This window comes from Cyanistes caeruleus, chromosome 11 (genome assembly GCF_971803275.1).
Source record: "Cyanistes caeruleus chromosome 11, bCyaCae1.hap1.1, whole genome shotgun sequence".
Lineage (NCBI taxonomy): Eukaryota > Metazoa > Chordata > Aves > Passeriformes > Paridae > Cyanistes > Cyanistes caeruleus.
In genome coordinates, this window is record NC_141711.1 from 5,878,574 (window position 1) to 5,900,784 (window position 22,211).

The window sequence follows — 22,211 nt, forward strand, 5'->3', positions numbered from 1 at the left end:
GCTGCTGGCTGTTCTCCTCTCTCTGGGAGCTGCAGGCTCAGCACCTTCATCTGGCACACCACAAAATTCTCACAGGCCTTGTGACAGCACCAGATTTGTTCCCAGACTGGTTGGGTTCAGCAAACTGATTTAATTCTTCCTTCAAAAGAAAAAAAAAAATCACACTTTGATACTTTTATGCCTCTTCAGAAGCCCATTGTGGCCTGGGTCATTAAAAGGAAATGGGAACAGAAAAATCTGCCTTTACAGTACTTTTTGCATCTTACTCTTTTCTTTATTGAAGTTCATAGTGAAGGAAGTGACTGGAAAGTGAGTTTGGGTTTTGTTTGCTTTTTTTAAACTTCAGCCAAAGCCTTTCAGCCACTGGGCTTTCAGAAAGGGACCTCTCTGAGGCAGCTGTCAAGACCGGAACTAAAGGTTTCCAAAGAAAAATGGAGGGGAAGGGAAGCTGGTCCTTCTCTTTGCTCTGCACTGAATGTGGAGCCTCTTTTATGTCCAGGGCAGAGGGGGGAGGCAGAGAGGGAGTGTGTGAGCGAGCTCTAATTTAATAAAGAGAAAGGCCTATTGGGTCCTGCACCTGGTGAAAAAGAGCTGAGCATGCTTTAATTATGGGCTATTGTTGGGGAGCCTTTGGTGGGTGTGAAACTGCTGAAATGTGGAGCTATTCAAATAGAGGTCAGGCCCGGAGACCTCTGAGCACAATGATTAACAAGGCTTCGAGCATTCAAGCTCAGCCAGCCAGAAAGAATAGGAAATTGGCAACAGGGGCTGGGAGAGGAGTTGGAAGACAAAGAGAGCTGGGCCAAAATACCCCACTCTTTTTTTTTTTTCCTCCCTCTCTCTATTTTCACTCATTTGTTAAAAAGGTTTTTATTCCTCCTTTCTAACACTAAACCTTTGAGTTGCCACTGGATGAACAAGCAATACCATTTTCTTTCCCTTTTTCAAGAAAACACAATGTGTGGCAGTCAATTAATAAAAGTGTGTGTCAGAGCTCCTACAGGCTGTTCCCACTTGTCAGTCTCTGCCATGGGAAAGGGCTTGCTGCTCCAAAGACCAGTAGCCCGTGGTGAAACTGAAGAGGAGAATGTCTGAGAAGGGATTTTCCCTTAAAAAGCAAACAGAACAAGGGACCTTGGCTTGGCAACTGTAAAGAAGATGTAGAAACTGAGATCCAGGAGGGTTTATTTGCTCCTGTCCCACTAGGATAGTGCTGGAAATGCCAGCAGATCAAAGCATTCCCCTGGACTCGTCTCTTTGGGCACCACAGCATTATGTGCACCCACACCCCACGGGGATGCTGAGATTTTGTCCATGCCTTTGGCACAGAGCAGCCCACAGAGATCACCCTGACATCCACAGCGATGCTGGCTAAGGCCAGGGATGTGAGATTCAGGTCCCAGGCTTAAGCCAGCTGAGAAACAGGAATTGTGGCTTTTGGCCATCTCCCTTCACATCTTTAGCTCACCCTAAAGCAGAGAAAGGAGCCAAGACTGAGGCAGCTGCGGGAAAACCATTTCCATATTGAAACTGGGGCTTTCTTTTAACTGTGTTTTCCCTTCCTGTGAGTTACTGTGTATTTGTGCTGCCCAGAAGCCACACTGTGATGCCCATATCTGGAGTGTTGGAAAATGCAGGGGGACTTGGTTTTTCTTTCTTTGGTCTTAATATTTTTTTATCTGGAAACCTTCAGATAATCATCTTCAAAAGGTGCCAAAGGAGTACCTGAGGGCTCAGGGGTTATCTGGATGGTGAAGTTTGCTTTGGTGTTGTGTTTTGCCAGGTTTTAAATCAGAGTGATGTAACAAAACCAACAAAGCCCTATTTAGTTTTTCTTTAACATTGGAAATGATGAATTTCTGTCTGTGTTGCTGGGTATTCATTGCTAGCTGGATTTAAAAGCTGGGAGGGAAGGATTTTTAAACAGACTGTTTAAACAGCTTTTGTGGATCTCTGTGTTTGTTCTGTGTGCTTGTTTTTCTTCAGACCTCTTTGACTCTTGTAATTGATGGTCAATTTGAAAGCCAAAAGAAGCTAACTCTGAAAAAGGAATTCTCTTGTTTTTTTTTCAAATGATTATACAGAGTTAGGCTGGTGTAGTGATGCTGGCGCTTTCCTTTGTTGAGTTTTCAAGTTCATTGCCAGAAAAAATGCAGCTTTGTAGAAAATACACCAAATCATCTTCCTAAGATTCAGCTATAGACAAATACATGCATACACTGGAATACCCAAAGTGATCTTATTTCATGGCAGCAGCATTTAAGGACAGCTGTTTCTTTCAGTTTAATTTTGGCACTTCATTTTAATTTTTCTCCTTCTGTTTGGATGCACAGAACTAGAAAAGGGCAGAAACCTACTTGGTAAAAAGAAGCTGTCTGGGAGGGTTTCAGCTAGGAACAAGCCAGAGCTCTTTCTGGAATGCACCATCCCACCACGTGTCAGTGCAGGAGAAGTGACTGGTGCTGCTTTGCTGCAGGACTCTGCATTTTCTGATAACTGTCAGGAGAAAATGAGAACCTCTCATGTGGCACTCTCCAGCTTCCTCCACTTGTTTGTAACAGTGACACTGGGACTGAGGCGCTGATTCTGAGCTCTCTCTTGTCCTCCCCCCAGGGAACTGGACCACAACGACATCTCAGGCACAATAGAAGATACCAATGGAGCCTTTACAGGCTTGGAAAACCTGAGCAAGCTGTGAGTATCCCTGGGCTTGAACTCTGCAAGCCAGTTTTGTTGTGTGCCTGTGTGGGGCTGGGTCTGTCCCTTTTTATGCAGCCTCCCTTACCTTGAAACAAGACAAAAATCAAGAGAAAATCTGAGTTGTAACAGTTTTGCAGGTTCACTGCAAGAGCACAAGTCTGGTTTTCAAGCACTGATGTTTTTAAGCAGGTATGAGGCAATTATTTCCTTTCTAAATGGTGAACAGACAGTACCACATACTGCAGTTCAGACACAGAGAGAAATTTAAGCTGTTTTCATGTATAAAATTCAGCACAACCATTCCTCACTTCTAAAAGCAAACAACAAAAATGACCCCTTGCAGTCTTCAGCGAGGCACTGATTGATGCAGCAAATAACAATAAACAGAGAGAAAAATCACTCCACTTCCTGTTACAACAGAGGATTGAAACAGGATTCGTTTCTGTGGGATACTCTTTCTGAGAGTGATCTTTCGGGCTCAGTTCCATGTGCAGTGACAATAAAAGGCACCATGGGGCACAGGCTCTTGAAGAGATAAAAAGAAACCCAAGGCAAGCATGCGCCTTGCAAATGTTTATGGCTTGTTTGGCCTTCGCAAGGATTTTCACATTGCTCCGTACAAGCCCCTGTTCCATTTGAAATGGGAGATATAAATCAGCCCTGTCAGAGGAGTCTCTGATGGCTTGTGACAAATCAAGAGTCTCTAATCATTACCTCTTGCCTTTGTTGAAGTTCTCAGCACCCCCCATGCCGCTGTCTGTGATGCTGGGATGGCACAGCCAGAGGTGCAGTAAAAGCACCTCGATGGAGAGCAGATGGCTGGGATGGATCCTGGCAGGCGGGATATTGTCACGCTCTCATTAGAGACTCCTCGGGGAGTGGGATGAGCCATGGCAGGGTCTGTGGAGATGGGAGTGCTCAGAGGGGAAAAATCTGAAATCACAGAGGTGGCATTTGATGGTTGCTGAGGGGAGTCACTGGGTCCATGTGGAGGGGACCAAGTTGCAGCTGCAAGTAAAATGGGACAGAAGGCAGAGGAGGATTTAAGGACAGGGGGAGCCAGACAGGGAAGCAGAAGTGTGGGAGTGAGAGAGAAGTCAGTAAGAATTGCTGTGCATGCAGAGTCAGGGTATCTTCCCATGACTGCCAGAAAAAAGGCAGAGGAGCAGATGTGGTGGGTAGAAGAGTCCTTGTCTGCCTGAGTGTTTGGTTTGTCTGAAGAACCCAGTGAGACCATGTGAGCAGCTGGAAGGGTGATGGGAGCAGAGACTCTGCCCAGTGGGATTTGCAGGCTGTAGGGATTATGAGTCTAATGCTGCTTTGACAAGGGAGAGAAGGTGGTGGAAAGGAGCAGAGAGAGCTGTCCTGGTGGTACATCCACTGCTGGTGGTACATCCCTCCAAAACGGGCACAGGAGAAAAAGTAGTGATCCCAAGTGATTAGGATATGTTAGAAATGCTGGGTGCAGGTAACAGGAGAGTGGTGAAAAAACCCAGAGGAGACAGCAAGGAAGGAAAGAGTTCAGCAAAAGGACTGACTTGTAAAGCAGGAGCAGGGAGCCCTGAGGAGCTGTGGGGGTCAGGCAGAGGCCAGGAGGAACAGCAAGGAGCGGGAGGAGGAAGGAAGAGGGAGCAGGGGCAGCCTGTGGGGTTATGTGCTGGAGCTCTGGGCAGAGCAGCTATTGCTGTCCCCTGTGAAATGCCTGATGAGATGTTTGTCACCAAGCACAAGGAATACCTCCAAAAGATTGCTGGTTTGAGCTGCTGGTACACAAAGATGCACTATGGGCTTGTGCAAGTCTAAGGAAGCTTGGTTTATATCTTTCTTCCTTTGTTGAGTGATGCCTGTCATTGCACATGGACTCAGGCCAGCTCTGAGTCTGGCTGAGGGACATGTGCAGGGAAGGTTTGTGCAGGGAATTGTAGCACATTTCATAGCCTGGAAAAGCATGAGGATCAGGTTGGTTTGAGGCAGACAGGAGTGGTTTGATTACTTAACAGAAGTGAACTGCTGTGGGACAGACAGCTTGCTTGTCACCCAGTGTGTAAGGCTAAAAAACACTCAGAAAATGAAATTATTATTATTATTCCTTGAGGCATTTTGAGAATACTTTTGAGTGGTCACTTTTAAAGGCATCTCCTCAGAACTGTTTTAGCTTATCAGCACATAAATCCCAAACTAGTGATTTCTAGGGCTGAAGTGAGTACCAGGATATTTTTGTAAATAAAAGATCAGCCCTTAACAGCAAACATTTCACTGGGTGATTTAGTGTTTAAACCGTCAACCACTTTAAATGCATTAGCATACAAAAAATAAATGGGCACTTCAGAGGAGACCTTCCAATGAATTAATAATCACCTCAGCTCTGTGGAGATTGCCTTAAAAGCCATTCCCCTTTGATCTGGCACAGATTAGCCTCTGAAAGGATTTAGCACAGAGAGGGTTGTTCGCTGACATGAAGGTGTTAAACAGAGATGGAGAGGCCAGTCACTTTAGCCTTCTCTGAATTATATATGAAGCTCTCCAGGATGGAGAGCACAGGCCTAAATTAAAATGTTGCTTGAAGAAAGAGGGAGTTGAGAAGCACTGAAGCATAAAAAGCACCAGTGGAATCGCTGCAGAGCAAGGAGGTTCCTAATTATTCAAGCTGCTAAATGTAACTGGCTTTTTGATGGCTCACTCAGCAAGATCTTCCTGCAGGTGTAAACTGGCTGGAGGAGAAAACACTGCAGTGAATTGTGTGCCACAATTACACTGGTGCAGTCTCCAGGAGAGCTTGTGCTTGGCTCTGCCCTGTGGAGGAGGTTTTGGCCAGCAGTGGAATGGCTGATTGTGGCTGTGTTCTGCTGCCTTCACATTCCAGCCTTCCACAGCCCTTTGATGGGGGCTGCTAGGTACAAACTCTCAGATTTGTAGGGGCACTTAATTGAAATTAGTTGCAAGGAGTAATTATTAATGAGTTTGCTGAGGCCTGACTTGTCATGTGTGTTAGGTGTTTCTCATGTCCAGGCATCAAGCTTTGTGCACCTACATAAGTGGTGTAGCTGTGTATTCCCTTCCCAGATGTACTGTACTCTGCACAGATAACTAAACAGATATCAGCACTATCTCCAATTTTCAAAGTCCAGAATCCACTGAACTATATTAGAAATCTGCAGCTATCAAACCCAAGCTCAACTTAATTTTTTCAACAGCAGTATCCCATTTAACTTCCATTAGAATTGTAAATCTTTAGGATCATCAAATCCAACCATTAACCTAGCACCATCACCATATTCATCACTAAAACCATGTCCTGGAGTGCCACATCCACAAGATTTTTGAACACTTCCAAGGATGGTGACTCTGACACTTCCCTGGGAAGCCTGTTCAATGCTTACAACACTCTCTCTGAAGAAATTTTTCTTAAAATCTAGTCTAAACCTCCCCTGGCACAGCTTGAGGCCATTTCCTTTAGTCCTTATTTTATCCTTATCTTGTCCTTATAACACACTTATTTAGGAATACGGCTCCAGAAATCAGTGTGTATGGATGCAGCCATTTGAGCAGAGTTTACATATAGTAAATTATTTACTGTATTAATCATTCTAATGGATTTTTCAAAGCCTTCATTAATGCAACATCCCTTTTACCAAATGATGGCACACATGATTGCACACATCCTTTGGAGCTGGGGGTATTTGAAACTGGGAGCCAGTATATAACCAAATTATCCTGACATTTGGAAAGTGCTTTGTGGAAAGCCTTGACAAGTTCTTGGGAATGTATTTGCTCATGGAATGGCTGCACATGTTCCATCTTGTACTCCTCTCCTTTCCCTGGACAGTAAGCAAGCAGTGGGACCATCATAGTTGTCATTTTGGGGTGCAGATACAGGTCACACCCTATGCTAAAGGACAGCTCTTGAATGAAAACTCAAAATCAAATGCAGCACCAGATGTGCCTTTTTTTCACCTGAGCTGTGGGTGATGACCTGCCCTGGACACCACGTGGTGATAACAGCTGCACCTGGAGGATAAACCCTTAGAGGGAGCCTGGGGAAGGAAAGCAGCTCCTAATTAATGACACTGGTTGATGTTTTATTAAAACAGGTGGAGAGACTGTCCATTTGGCATGAACCCTGGCCCTGGCCATTAGCACTGGTCAATATTTATGGAGAACTGTTGCTCTGGAGATGGCAGCTGGGCTGGGATTCTCCAGGTGGCTGTTTTCTGCTGATAGTCCTCTCATGCCACTGCTGATTCAGAGGAATGCTCTCTGATCACAGATGCAAGCAAGCCCCCTCCTCAGCTCTGAACGTTACCTGTTCTGCCTTTTGCTCCTTAAATTATCCTTGGCTATGATCTGTTGCATGATGCTGCTTTGCTGTTGTATTTACAAGGAAGGAATGAGCAGTGCCTGCAGTCAGCTGCCGTGTGAATGTGCAGCCCAGGGGCAGCCCTCAGCTCTGTGTGCTGATAGCTCAGGCCAAGCACCAGGGGATAAATCACCACTCTTTTTCCTGTCTGAGAAGAAGTCAGAAATGAAAAGTGCTGTGGGGAGAGACCAATATCTTGTTAAACTGTCACTGCACTTAATCCTGTCTACAGCCTGCCTGTGAAGAACAGAGGGGACCTTCTGTTACTCAGCAAGCTGGTTCCCAAGCATGGGAGCAAACCTGCCTGTTTACGTGATATGGCACATTCCCTTCTGCGCTGTCATCACTATTAAATTCAAATACAGATAAAAGGATTTAATTTCAGGAGCAGGAAAGCGAGTGTGCTTCAGCCCTCTTAATCTCTGTGCAGTTCAGATTTCCTGCGACTTACACTGAGTGTATATATCAGATAAAGCCACACTAATTGTGTTCCTTTTTTTTTTTGCCCCCCCCTCCCCATTTTCTTTCTGTTTATCTGGCACTGGATGTTTGGAAACTGCAGAACTCTGTTTGGAAACAAGATCAAGTCAGTGGCCAAGAAAGCGTTCTCAGGGTTGGAGGCTCTGGAGCACCTGTGAGTAACCCACCATGCCTCAGAGGTTGGGAAGGGGAGGGTCTGCCAAAAGTAGCTGCTTGAGAAATCTGCTAGCAATTTAATAGTGTCTTTGTAAACTGAGAAGCCAGTCCATTTGTGGGGGCCACCTGCTTCCTTCTCATTATAAGTCCGCCTCAACTTTGGCCTTTTTTTGTGCCAGGAACAAAGTCATAGAACATATGGGAAATTTGCATGCTCTTAATTTTTGAGAGTATCACCTTGACTTGCACATTACTGCTTTGCAGGCTGTTAGCAATGAAAATAGGCTGGTTCAGACAGAACACTCTCTCCTCTTTTGCCCCAACCTCCCCCTAAACCCGGGCTCTGGCAGTGACATGTGCTGCAGATGACTGATTTCATCATTGCATCCCCACTGAACATCTCCATTCAGCACAACCCCCTCAGAGCCATTTGCAAGAAGTCAATTTTGGCTCTGTGTAATTTTTTTCTGTGTCCCAAGGCTGATGACTCCAGCAGTGATTCATGAATAACCTCCTTTCTTGGATTAAGACAAGTTAAAGTATATGTGACTGTGCTCTACATGTTTTATTGGCTGTTGATTGTATGAAATGTTATGGCCATCGAGAACATGCTGAAAGATCTGGGCTGCCTGACTGGGAGAACATTCCCAAATAAAGGTGCCCTTAATTCTCTACTTAGATTGTCCTCTTTAAGCAGTGCTTGTCTGCCCTACATGTCACTTAGTAAACTTCAGCCCTAAATCTGACCCTGTGCTTTTTCAGAGAACAAATTATTTTTTTAATTAGTGATATTTGTGAGGGAAGCCTTTAACCCCTTCCTTTGGAAATACTGGGAGTTTTTGAACCCAACAGTATCCTCTCCAAGTCATTTTCAAATAATTCCTCAGATGCTGCTTAGTGCAAATATTTGCCTTCTTTTATGTGGGGTACCACATTCCTGACTATCTTTAGTTATCAAGGGAGCTGAGGAATTTCTGAGCTACGGATGATGGATGTAGCTCAGACTGAGAAAGTGTAGTGAGAAGACTGGGTAGGGAATGACCTAGTGATTTAATTAAATGTAATTTTTGTTGGCTGGCTGATGTTGATTCCTGCTACTGGAGTCAGTGCTGAAATCAATGTGGAGAGGCTCTGTCCCAGCCATGGCATCCCCTTTGTTCACACTGCCTGTGGTTGTGCCTGCAGGAACCTCGGGGACAACGCCATCCGCTCCATCCAAGCCGATGCCTTTGCCAGGATGAAGAGCCTGCGGCAGCTGTAAGTGATTGTCCTGCTCACACCCTCAGGCAGGAGGGCTTCTCCTGGCCCTAGATGTGAGCAGCAGCACGGGTGTTACCCACATTACCACTCACTTATTTCCCCCTCCCCTGCATCCTCCTCTGTGGGGTATTTTTACACATGAGAAGCTGTCACGGGAATGTCTTGCATAGTAATAGTGAGTGAAATTAGATCACTGGCACAGGTTCTTCCAGCAGCTTTCTGCCTGTGCAATTATTCATCTCTGTTCAGGAAGTCCAGCTCTGGTCCTGTTAGCTTCTCCTGCTCACACCACCATGGATTTAATTCCCAGTGGCCCATCTGCTCCCTCGCTGTACACCTGTGTTTAGGGTTCACACACAGGACTGATACTGCAGTGATAAGCACCATTTGAACTGCATCTGCTTGTCATTCAGCCTTCTGGTGTAAAAATACAGATGTGTTATCAGAACTGCTGCTTGTGCTCCGGGATGGGGCTCTGCACTGTTATCAGACACTGTTTCTACTCTTGCCTGGTTTCCTTTTTTCTTCTTCCCCATAAATATTTAATCTACTGTCAGTGCATTGCTATGCCCCAGAGTAGTGCAGTGTCTGTGGAACACAAAATCATTTATTTGGTATTTGGGCAGGTGCAGGTTCTTGCTCCTGACATTGGAAATGGGAATCAGATCGTCACTGTTGGCAGTGACACCTGATACCAGTGGCTGGGAATGAAGAAGATAAACACCATGCATCTCTTGTGTGATTACAAACTTTGACTTCTGCACTGGCACTTGAAACAAAATTGAGTTGAAAGATTGATTTTATTAGGAAGAGACAGTGAGATCCCAGATATTGTGAATGAATGTTTATAAAATTGAGAAGTTCAGATAGAGGACATTTAGATGCAGAATGCCTTATGCTGAAGGATCTTGTGACCTGTCCCAAGTAGCCAGGAGGGATTTATGCCATCATATGTGTTAGAGGCTACACATCTTTCTAGAACAGCAAAGTGGACAGCTTTGAAAAATCAAATCCCTGTATTCCCTCCCTCTCCAGTCAATTTCTTTCTTTTTCCCTTTCCTGCTCATTTCAAACTTCAGGATTTCCCGAGGTAGAAAAATAGCAGGAGATTCACATCTTACAGTGCAGTGCTGGAGTTGGAATTCTGCTGTGTTCTTGATAGCCTGCTCTTTCATAGCTTGTAGTATTACAGGACAGAAGTTCTCTCTGGGGCATTTTCCCAGTCTCTGAGGCATCCTCACATTCAATTCCAAGGATCAGACTGAGTTTTTCAAACCAGACCAAAGTATGAATGCCCTGTTTATGTAAATTTACAGTTCTTCACTGGCCTTAGAGCTATGCTGAGCCAGAATTTGGCCCAGAATATTAGAAAAATCCCACATAAATCCCCTTGTTCTTTACCCCTTTTTCACACTCTTTTGCTAACAGAAGGTGCTAAGCTAGTATTGGATCAGAATACTACAGTGGTGGGGTTGGAACTGAGGATGCTGAGAAACATTTATGTGTTTTGTTTTCCAGAATAGTAACTGTTTCTGTAGGGTTTACACAAATATCTTTGGTCATTTCTCCTCTAACTGCTTCTGTTAAGCAGTAAACACAACTCCAGGGTCGCCAGGGAAGGCAGGGTCTCTCTCTGGTCAGTAGTTAAGTGCTGAATTTGGTCCCCACCAAAGATGCTCAAACCACAGGGGCAGAGCAGGAACTCATTGACATTTCTTGTCTGTTCCTGGGGATCTCTCTGGGAGCAGGTTCATAATTACAAGGTGCTGCAATGTCACTGCAGTACAGAAGGGAGTTTCTCTACGTGGAGATGAAATGCTATTTGAATGTGTCACGTCTGTAACATCTTTAGTGCCTCGAGGACATCCCTGCAGTCCTTTTTCTTCCTTCCACCCATGCTGGGGGGGCAGGAGGAAAGTGTTTAACATGAAAGGACTGGGAGCCTCCCAGCCTTCCCTTCATGCAGGACTCACAGCAGGCTCGTGTTGGTTGTGTTTCCCTGCAGCCACATTAACAGCGACAGCTTCCTCTGCGACTGCCAGCTCAAGTGGCTGCCCCAGTGGTTGGTGGAGAAGCAGCTGCAGTCCTTTGTGGTGGCCACCTGTGCCCATCCTGAGTCACTGAAAAGCAAGAGCATTTTTGCCATCCAGCCAGAGAGTTTTGTGTGTGGTAAGTCTCGCCTGCGTGTTTTGAGGTTGTATGAAGGGTAGGAGTCACTTGGGAAACATTTTCTTTGAGTACCAGCATGTTATTATGAGAGGGTTTCTGTTTTGTTTTGTTATTCAGTGGGATCAAAGGAAGCCCAAGCCTGCATTTAAAAAATTTGTCATTGGCTACAATTTATTTCCCACTAAAACCACACAGCGCATAGCTTGCATCCAGAGTATTCCTTACAGGGTTCCCTGACTATTAAATCAAAAGGGACTAAGGCCTGTTCCACTTCCAGATGGGGCTGCACAGACACTTCCCCAGTCCTCTCAGTTTGATAGTATCAAGACTGCAGCTGTAATTTTTTCCCTTCTGCAGAGTTCTGAGCTCTTCTGTGGATTTGTGTTCTTCACTCATCTTTTCTCCCCCTTGGAGACAACAATGAGTTAAAAACAAAACCCAGAGGAGAATCCCTCCATCACAGCTGGTTCTTTGGGGGCAGTAAGGCCCACCCAAATACTGCAGTTGACTGCACCTGAGCCATAGTTTCAAAGCAGCTTTACTTAATACCCAGCACACATAAACATCTACTGCCTTTCTCATAAAGAAAAAGAAATTCAAATCATCAGAGCAGGCCAAATCAATGCTGTTGAGGCATTCAGGTTTTGGGGAAAAGAAAGGCTTGGTTTGGGAGCCAAACCCTGTGCAGTGGAGCCAAGCAGTGAGGATCCTGGGTGGAGCTGCACATGGCTGTTTGAAGGAAAAATGAGCTTTTGCAAACACTATTTAACTGAGCTGAATGCATGACTTGCACTGAACACAGAGCAGAAGCTTTGTTCCCGTGTCCCTCCTGATCCCCCAGTGACATGCTCTGCCTAGGTGGCCTCTGTCTGAGCAGGCTGGGAGGGAGGCTTGCTGTGCTCATCTGGAAGAAGAGATCCTGAAGGCTCCATCCCCACAGCAACATCACAAAGCAAAAGCAGCTTTGCTTCCTGCTGCCTGCCAAGTCCTCCAGGCACTAGTAGTCCTGGTTCCAGAGGCCTGGCTGTTTAATTAAACCTTAGTCAAATATTAAATTACACCATTTGTAGAAACCTAATAAATGAATCTGCTTGGAACCTTGCTAAAACCAACAGTCTTCAGGGCAGAGACAGAGTGTGCAAAGCTTTCCAGCCTGGTCGGGTGACAGGCAAATACAGCTGCTTCTGCTTTGGCAGCATGGGCTGCGTAGAGTCCTTTAGGTTGAAAAAGACCTCTAAGACCTTTGAATCCAACCATTAACTTACTACAGCCAGATGCACCACTAAACCACGGCCCTGAGTGCCACATCTCTGAAATACTTCCAGGGATGGTGACTCCACCATGTCCCTGGGCAGCCCATTCTGGTGCTTGACAGCTCTTTTGGGGAAGAAATGTTTCTTATTAGCTGATCTAAACCTCTCCTGGCACAACTTGAGGCCATTGCCTCTTGTCCTATTGCCTGGGAGAAGAGACCAATCTCCACCTCAGTAAAACCTCCTGTGGGTGATTTTCCCTGGAGGTGACACTTGCAGCCCTTTGTGCCCTCTCCCCTCCTATTTCATGCCAATACAGGTCTGGAGCTGAGGTTCTAATTTTAGCTGTGCTCTTCATGCATGGTTTGTACAAGCAAGGACAACCTGAATATGGCCTGAATATCTTCTTCAGACCACAGTATCTTAGATTCAGTTGGTGAAGGAGCTGGCTGTCTTTTAGGTGTCTGAGGTCACTCGGTGACCATCTCAGCCCACTGAAGGAACCAGAGGAACAACAATCCCATGACTCAGTGGAGCTGTGTGTGGCACACCTGCTCTACAGAGCACCACTTATTTCTCATTTCACCTCTTGCTTTGCTCCAGTCTGCCCTCAGAGTCCAGCACTGACTATTGCTGTTTCCTCCCAGACGATTTCCCCAAGCCACAGATCATCATCCAGCCCGAGACGACGGTGGCTGTCCTCGGCAAGGACATCCGCTTCACCTGCCTGGCTGCCAGCAGCAGCAGCTCCCCCATGATGTTTGCCTGGAAGAAGGACAACGAGATGCTGCACAACGCCGAGATCGAGAACTTTGCTCACGTGCGGGCCAAGGACGGGGAGGTGATGGAGTGCACCACCATCCTGCACCTGCGGCACGTCACCTTCGCGCACGAGGGCCGCTACCAGTGCGTCATCACCAACCACTTCGGCTCCACCTACTCCAACAAGGCCAGACTCACCGTTAATGGTGAGTGGGAACTGCTTCCTCTTCCTCAGCCTGAGCTCCTACATGGTACAATTCCTTGGGATCCACTTAGTTTCTCCCAAGGGTCCGTTCCTGATGGTGAGCTCTTAACCTCTGCACAGCAGCTGTTTGTGTCTGGGTGGATGCTGGGAAATGCCCTGGGAGAAGCACACACCATTTTGTGTTGGTTGCCATCCAGCCAAGCACTTCAGCATGAATGTTCTTAACGGCTTGAGCTGCTGCTCTTTGGCTGCTCAGTTAGATTCTTAGCCCAATGATAATGAAAATACAAAGGGATGCAAAGAAAAGGGATTTAACTGTTGGAAGATCTCTGTAGGAGAGATAGATTTTTCCCCAGGTTTCACAGAAAAAATTAGCTTTGATCCCATGTCTATAGTTTGGGGTGTCATGGACTCTGCAGACAGGTGTTTTTCTGTAGAAACACAAGGTCAGTCCCCAGCTGTTCAGAGACACCCTGCCAAGGCATGTGGGCATCCTCCTGCCAGTGGGTAATTGTCACTTCAATCCCCTCTGTGGGAAGGCAAACAGACCTGCCCAGAAGATGGTGTTTCCCCACGGAATCGCTCACACCCTTTTCTCATTTCTCCTTTACCAGTGCTGCCATCCTTTATCAAAACCCCCCACGACATCACGAGCCGGACGGGGACGACGGCGCGCTTGGAGTGCGCGGCCGAGGGCCACCCCACGCCGCAGATCGCCTGGCAGAAGGACGGCGGCACCGACTTCCCCGCGGCCCGCGAGCGCCGCATGCACGTCATGCCCGACGACGACGTCTTCTTCATCACCGACGTGAAGATCGAGGACATGGGCGTCTACAGCTGCACAGCCCAGAACTCCGCGGGCTCCGTGCTCGCCAATGCCACCCTCACCGTGCTGGGTAAGATGCCTTAGGATCTTAGCTTTTGTGCTTCTTCATGTATTTGTAATCCTGCAGTTCTTCAGTGTGCAACTCCAAACTCAATATAGAGTGTTAGCTACTGTTCTCCCATTTTGGTCAGACAAAACAATTCCTCTCTAGGCCTGGGAATCAAGGATACCTCACTGTCTCAGGCCCCAAGAAAACAAAAGTGGTGGGGAAGCAAACTTCAAGTAAATTACTTACCTCAATATGGAAATGGACCGAACTTATAAAAGTATGAAAATCCATCATCCATTTTTGTGTGTAGCCCCTGGGCAGGGTTTGTCTGCCCTAAATGTACCTGAAGGCCCTTCAATAAATATAACTGATTTTAGTCCCTTATTTTTTCTGGTCTCTGTTTTTAGGTAGTGCCAAAAGGCATCACCAGTGCCCCAGGAGGCCGAGTGCAAGTGGAAACTGGGAGGGATGGCCATTCAAGCTCTTTACCAGTTGCAGATAAAAGAGAGACAGTCAAATGGTCTTAATCTTGTTTCATTGTTTTACACCGTAGTTCACTAATGAAAAATACCTGTTAAGTAAGAGAAGGAGCTGTAAGTCACGTCTTCTCTTGTGCCAAGGAAGTCCCTCCAACCAGCCTCTTTGTCTGGGAAAATTACTTCAGAAGGAAATTGTACTTCATCTCTTTTGCCCTATGAAATAATTCATGTGTCAGCTGTTGGCCCATGTCCTCAGAAGTTTCTTGTTGGGAAAACTTAACACTAATTGGTTGTGAGAAGTGAGACCTTGACTGTGCTTGTTAGATCAGTTGTGGTGGGCAGCTGACATACTCGTGAGCATGTGCCTGCTTCATGCATTGCTGTCTGCAGGAACATGAGGAATATTCAGTGCTGTTAGATCTGTTGTTACACCGTCCCTATGAATTAATTTCTGTGTTTGTTCTCCTGCAGAGACTCCATCTTTGGTCCATCCACTGGAAGATCATGTGGTGTCCGTGGGTGAGACCGTGGCTCTCCAGTGCAAAGCCACGGGGAGCCCCCCGCCCCGCATCACCTGGCTGAAAGGTGACCAGCCCCTGGTGGTGACAGAAAGGCACCACTTCACTTCGGGCAACCAGCTGCTGATCGTCAGGAACGTGGTCCTGGAGGACGCGGGGAAGTACACGTGCGAGATGTCCAACACGCTGGGCACGGAGCGCGCGCACAGCCACGTCAGCATCCTGCAGTCGCTGGGCTGCCGCAAGGACCGCACCACCGTGGGCATCATCACCATCGCCGTGGTCTGCAGCATCGTGCTCACCTCCCTGGTCTGGGTCTGCATCATTTACCAGACCAGGAAGAAGAGTGAAGAGTACAGTGTCACCAACACAGGTAGCTCCGGTGTCCTGAGGCCCCCTCTAACCTTTCGTGCTGCAGACATCCCACCGAGGCTGAGCCGGCTCGTCAGGGAGCCTCACAATCCACTGGAACTGCAGCTGGCTTATCTCCCTGGTTCTCTTGGCTCACAGGGCTGGAACCAGCTTTCACTTGCTGCTGAAGCATGTTCAGAGCTGCATTTCTCCCCTTGGCTTGCTCTTCAGGAAGGTCTTTTCCACTTGGCAGTAGTTCCAGCCATTGCTTTGCTACTTTGGTTTTCCATGACCATAAAATGATAACTTTTGAGACAGTCTGGATGATGTCCATGATGCTGGGAACCTGTCTTACTTTTTGGATATCTGTATTTTTAAAGACTTTGAAGTCAAAACTTGAAAAATTTTTTGGCTATAAGAGTTGGCTATAAGAGCCTGCCCTGCTGATGGGGGGGGTGGGGATATCTATTACTTTTTAGAGGAAAAATTAGTGTTTATTGCTTTCTCCTGATATTCAGAGGGGATAATTTGGTGCTGAAATTTGTTGCAGTAAGAATAGTCTTCTGCCCTCCTTATGCAGCCTCTGAACAAAACAGAAGTATGAAAGAACCAGCCTAAGAATTTCCCAGCCTGCTTGGAATTTCCAGCCTTCCTACATTATGTTTAGCTTTACATAGAGAACAAAAGGATTTTTAAAGACACAGGCTAGGTAGGAAGTCTTGGATAGAGTATTAGCAGTGTGATGTACTAGTGGGATTCTTTCATAACTCCTTTTTATAGTCCTGAAAATCCAGGGCTTCGTGCCTGATATAATTGAGTTTCACTTGGTTTCGTGTGGCGAAGGAAACTGAAATTGCCTGATAGAAAATGGAGAAAGCTAAGGACAGCTAACAGGCTTAACACTTATTTCCTGCTTAAGAGAATCAAAGACCCTGTTCTGCAGAATGCTTTTACTCCTGACTTCAGGGGGCAGAAGACTTGAGTCGAAGGAGGGACTGAATTTCAGGGGAAGGAGAAGGATTTACTTATTCTGAATAAATAGTTCTACTCCACCTACTATGTACTGACCATGCCACATGCAAATACTCAAAGTGCCTTTATCAGCACTCTGTCTCACAGCTTTAAGCTTTGAAAAATCAGGAATGGGGCTTCCGAGGGGAAAGGAGTATTTAGGCAGTTCAGTTTCCAGTGCATCTATAGAAAATAACCGGTTCTAGATCTGGTCCCAAATACCCCTTGAAAATGCAAATTTACTTTGAAACTCCTGCTGGGAACTGACTTTTCCCTGTTCCCATTGCTCTAGATGAGACTATTGTGCCTCCTGATGTGCCAAGCTACTTGTCCTCCCAAGGGACTCTCTCGGAGCGCCAGGAAGTGGCCATTGGAGTGGACACCCAGCAGCCCAATGGGCACATCGACAGCAACGGTGAGAAATGGTTTAATTATTCTGTAATGCTGGATCTGAACTTGATATGGGAGGTAGAAATCTCAGCCCAGAGTGCTTCTGTGTTTGTGTTTGTTCTGAGTTATCTGAGAGATCTTCATAATGTAATTCCTGCATTTATGCAGAGCAGGGATGTGTGTTTGACTTCACAGAGCTCTCCTCTCCCAGGAGTAAGTGTTCCTACAAGCTGACTGCCCCAGAAACTGCTCAGTCAGGCCCTAAGGACTGTTTTTTTGCTAATTTTGGATTCTTTTTTTTGGCAGCAGTGTTACCCATAGTCATACTAGAAAATGCATTAGCATTGCCTGTCCCTGCCTTCAGGCTTTGAAATTAAATGTTGGGGTTTTATACTATTTAAACACAGCACATTAAGAAGGAGAAGAGTTCTGAACTAAGATCCTCCTGAGATTGTGCAGCATTTATTCTGTTAAATGTTAGCTCAAAATTATCTATTTTTTCTCCCTTTTCTAGTGTAAGACAAGCAAGTCATTAACTGTGAGCAGATGGCTGTGATCTTTACCCAGATGGTTTGTTTGTTACAGGGATATGTCAGGCTGATGCTGGAAGGTGTCCAGATGTTGAAGCTCCTGCTGTAGGTTGTAGACAGCCTAAGCTGTGTATCAGCTATAATAAAGACACTTGGAAAACTGAGGACATGGCCAATGGAATGCTTGTTCCAGATAAGACAGGTACAAACCCCATTAATCTGGGAAGGTATTTCGTGTTTGTACAGATCACAAAACCCTTCAAGTCAGACAGCATTAACACAAGAAATTGTTACCTTCAGAGAAAAGATAGTTCAGAATGATTCTCAGGTGCAAGCACAGAGAATTTACTTTCTTCTGCTTGCTTTGATCCTCTCTCAAGCTTGGGTAGCTGGAATTTGAGGAACTGTCAGAAAGAGGAAGAGTAAAGTTCCCAGTTGCCACCCTGTGCAAATCAGCTGGCTGATGGGAATTTTGTGATATATATTGAATATTTTAGGAATATTCCTAATATTATGATTTTTGTATGAGAAGATATGAGAGCACTTTCAAAACTGAAAGTGTTAAATTTTTTCATGCTCTTTGAAAAGGGCTGTTGACTTCAAAGCTCAGCTTTTTAATTTCTTTTCAAAATTTAAAGGTTGTTTTGGGCACTACACCTGCCTTTGCTTTTTGCCAATTTCTTGGGTGTTACACTCATAGTTTTCTATTTTTAGGATGTGCATTCTGTTCTCACACCTGTATTGTACAAGCCAATGAAACATTGACAAAGAAAATCAGCCAATGAAACATTTTCTCTCTAGGAGAAACTAATGTAAAGTTTAATAATGGAAAGTTGTTGAGTGCACTAAGGAAATTAACTTTCAACATTTAGGAATTCCTTGCTGCTTTGAATTCTGGTCATCTGTAGTTCCCTACAGTAATAACGTATCATGAAATAAGAGTGTGGGCTGATGGTGATCCCTGTAAAGCAGCAGCACAAAAATAAGAAAGGCAGCTAAAACAGCTACAGGAAAGTTTCACTTTGCATTTCTACCCTGATTAGAAGGTCTGGAAAAGGAAATACATAGTTTATTTAAAAAACCGAAAGCTACAAGTTCTTTGGAGTGAAAAAAAATCCCTGACTAACTAAAGCTGTTAATTGGAACTACCTTTAGTGATGGAGACTACAGAGTTCTAAAAACTGGGTGTGTAATAGCCCTGTGTAAGACCATGAAGTGTCCACTTTATTTAGTGAGAGATTCCCCCACCGAACTACACAGAACTGCCCTTTCCTTCCATGATTTGTGTGCTCCAGTGGTGAGCACTTGCAGCTGCTCATCTTCCCTTGTTGATTTTCCTTTCTTCCCCCAAAGGCTTCGGGCTGCCCGTGGTGTGCACGGAGTGCAGCAGCAGCACGGACAGCATGAACGTCCACATCTACCCCAGGGACTCCGAGTGCTACCCCGAGAGCCTAAAGACTGTGGAAAACACCCACCCCAGTGCACTGAGCAGCAAGGAGCGCCATAGGAAAAGGGGTGCAGGCACCAGCCTTCTTCATGCTCAGCCCTGCAACGGGATTGCCAGTGGCAAGAGGGTGGAAACAGACGGGACCCTGTACCCCAGTAACCACGACAGGATAAGGCTGGAGGGCACGGCTGGCGCGCTGCTCGCAGACACGCACGGTACGTCCTTCCTCAGGGTCACCTCTGATCCCCAGGGGCACCACTGGGGCTGGAACACAGCCCCATGTTCTCCCCTCAGCCTTTTCAATTAGCTGACAGGCATGGATGGCAGCGGTGGGGTTGGTTTGAGCACAGAACAGAATTATGAAGCTTGGGAAAGATCTCCAGGGTCATGGAGGGTGGGAGTGCTTGGCAGGCTGAGCATCACCTAACCACGCTGCTCCTTTGGGGTTTTGCAGGCTCTTCACAAGCAGCAGCAAAGCCTTCAGAGCTTAACAACCTTAATTTGGTGAGAGCTTCACCTGCAGGAGGGTCATTAAAACAACTGAACGTGCTTCCCGAAATAACCCCAGCACTACTGGATCTGCAGAGGGAAGCAGAGGTGGAGCAGGCTCTCCTGCCCAACAGCACCACAGCCCAACGCCACGACTCCACTCACGAGCCCAAGCTACCCAACAGATCTCTGGACTGAGAGCACAGACTGACTGCCACGTGCAAATTAACAAACACACTATTACTTTTTTTAAATTTTTTTTTTTTTTTTTGCACAGAGTATATAGGCTACTTACTTCTACCTCGAATTTTGAACTGATGGCCTGGCAAAGGCAACCAACTGAGGTATGAGAAACAAGCTTGTATGGGGAACAACCTCCTGTTCGAGCGTCATCTGATTGTACATAGTTTAAAACTTCCCTGAGAAGTATGAAGTGTTCAAAAGTCAACTTGCATATGAAGCACATAAATGCAAGGGATTATTGTGTAAAGAGAAAAGTATTTGATACAATTGTACATAAGAGTTTTCATATATAAATATATATATATAAATATATATATATATCTTTTACAGAGGCTATTTTAATCTTTAGTGCATGGAAAACTGAGTGAAATTTTACAATTTTGGCAATATTGTTTTCAGTATCAGGTTGCTGTTAAACTTTGTGAGAGAAATTCTGGTGCCTTAAATGCATAAACAGAACTTTTAAAAGCCAGACTGTTCCAAAGGGATTGTCCTATTTTCAGTGGAAGTTCCTTTACACCATGTACACCAGGGCTGGGGCAATCCCAGGTACTGGCTGGCTGGAGAAGTGACCAGGAGCAGCCTCATCTGTGGAGAGGAACTTGGGGGTGTTGGTGGATCAGAGGCTGGACATGCCCTGGCCATGTGTGCTCACAGCCCAGAAATCCAACCGTGTCCTGGCCTGCATCCAGAGCATTGTGGGCAGCAGATTCTCCTCCTCTGCTCCACTCAGGTGAGACCTCACCCAGGCTTCTGCACACAGTTCTGGTGCCCTCAGTATAAGGAGGACTGTAGTGACAAGAGTAATGAGTTCAAACTGAAAAAGGGAAAATTTACATTAGATACAGAAGAAACTGACATTTTTCCCTGTGAGGGTGGTGAGGCACTGGTACAGGTTGCCAGAGGAACTGCAGATGTCCCATCCCTGTAGGTGTTCAGGCTGGATGGACCTCTGAGCAACCTGGACCACTGAAAGGGGGTTGGAGCATCACCTTTAAGGTCAGGGCAGGGTGGATAGATGGGCTTAGTCCAACCACTTGAAGTTTAACAAGTCCAAGTGCTGGGTCCTGCACTTTGGTCACAACAACCCCAGCAGCGCTACAGGCTGGGGACAGTGTCTGGGGACAGTGGCCAGAGAGAAAGGGCCCTGGGGGTACTGGTGACAGCAGCTGGACATGAGCCAGCAGTGTGCCCAGGTGGCCAAGAAGGCCAATGGCCCCTGGCCTGGATGAGGAATGGTGTGGCCAGCAGGAGCAGGGAGGTCATTCCTCCCCTGCACTCAGCACTGCTGAGGCCACACCTCGAGTGCTGTGTCCAGTCCTAGGCCCTCGGTTTGGGAAGGACCTTGAGACGCTTGAGCACATCCAGAGGAGGCAACGAGGCTGGTGAGGGGCTGGGAACACAAACCCTGTGAGGAACGGCTGAGGGAGCTGGGGTTGTTTAGCCTGGAGAAAAGGAGACTCAGAGGTGACCTTATCACTCTTCAACCTCCTGAAAGGTGTTTGTGGTCAGATGGGGGTCGGGCTCTTCTCCCAGGCAACCAGTGACAGGGCAAGAGGACACGGCCTTAAGCTGTGCCAAGGGAAATTTAGGCTGGACATTAGGAAAAAATTCTTCACAAAAAATGACTGGGCATTGGAATGGGCTGCCTGGGGAGGTGGTGGAGTCACTGTCCCTGGAGCTGTTTAAAAAAAGACTGGATCTGGCACTTAGCCATGGTTTAGATGATACAGTGGTGTTAGGTCATAGATTGGACTTGATCGTCTCAAAGGTCTCTTCCAACCTAGTTAATCCTGTGATTCTGTCCCTTCCAAACCAAGACATCGTGATTTGACTGGGTTTCTTAGCACAAATTTCCTTCCCCTTGAAAATTTACTGTACTTAACACATTCAATAACAGAGATCTTCAACTGTGTCAAATTTATGAAGAAAAAAAGCAGTGAGCAATTACATAGCAACCTGATATTTTCCTGTTGGTGGAAGAACTTAAATTCCATTATTTTTCAAAACTTTATACAATTTGCATTTGAACTGTGACTGTGTGAGACTTTAGCATGGACCACACAGGAGGCACTAAATAACTCTTCAACAGTGCAGAGCCCCAAGACAACCAGAGGAAAAGGCTGTTTTGACTGGGAAGAAGTTGTTACCAAAATAAATAACTTGTGCAGTAAACCAGGGGTGGTCTCGTAAGAGCGCACCTCTCAAACACATCATCGCAGGAGGTGTTACCTGCCATGTGTGCTGGCACAGCACTGAGCACCACAGGCCCTTCCCCTCCCAAAGGGACCCAGCTCTACCTGTCTGAGGTGTGTGCAGCAAATCCAGCCTTGCCCTGCTTAGAATAAATAATCTCTGCCAGTATAATGCATCTTCACACCCAAAAAACACATCTGCTCCAGTGGGGGCTGAAACCATAGAGCTGTTTTGACAACAAAACTAAACTGCACTCCTAAGGGGACAGCTGTATCACTAATTCATCCAATACTTTTTTTTTTCCCCCCTTGCAACACAATATTACACTTTGTAGTTGAAC

General features: G+C 46.1%; 1 protein-coding gene across 2 annotated transcripts in view; it reads left to right on the top strand.

The window, feature by feature from the left end:
- Positions 1-19,806, top strand: part of LRIG1 (leucine rich repeats and immunoglobulin like domains 1) — an 87,028-nt gene extending 67,222 nt beyond the window's left edge. The window contains exons 9-20 of one of the 2 annotated variants that reach the window (XM_086845234.1): positions 2,614-2,694; positions 7,620-7,691; positions 8,879-8,950; positions 10,959-11,122; positions 13,023-13,343; positions 13,957-14,238; positions 15,168-15,587; positions 16,869-16,991; positions 17,552-17,698; positions 18,850-19,158; positions 19,398-19,447; positions 19,710-19,806. In XM_086845234.1, the coding sequence (XP_086701360.1) occupies positions 2,614-2,694; positions 7,620-7,691; positions 8,879-8,950; positions 10,959-11,122; positions 13,023-13,343; positions 13,957-14,238; positions 15,168-15,587; positions 16,869-16,991; positions 17,552-17,698; positions 18,850-19,158; positions 19,398-19,447; positions 19,710-19,718 (2,050 nt within the window). In that variant the 3' untranslated portion in view covers positions 19,719-19,806. Of the gene's footprint in view, positions 1-2,613; positions 2,695-7,619; positions 7,692-8,878; positions 8,951-10,958; positions 11,123-13,022; positions 13,344-13,956; positions 14,239-15,167; positions 15,588-16,868; positions 16,992-17,551; positions 17,699-18,849; positions 19,159-19,397 lie in introns of both variants that reach the window. The other variant, XM_086845235.1, reaches the window with a different exon arrangement.
- Positions 19,807-22,211: the final 2,405 nt, after the last annotated feature.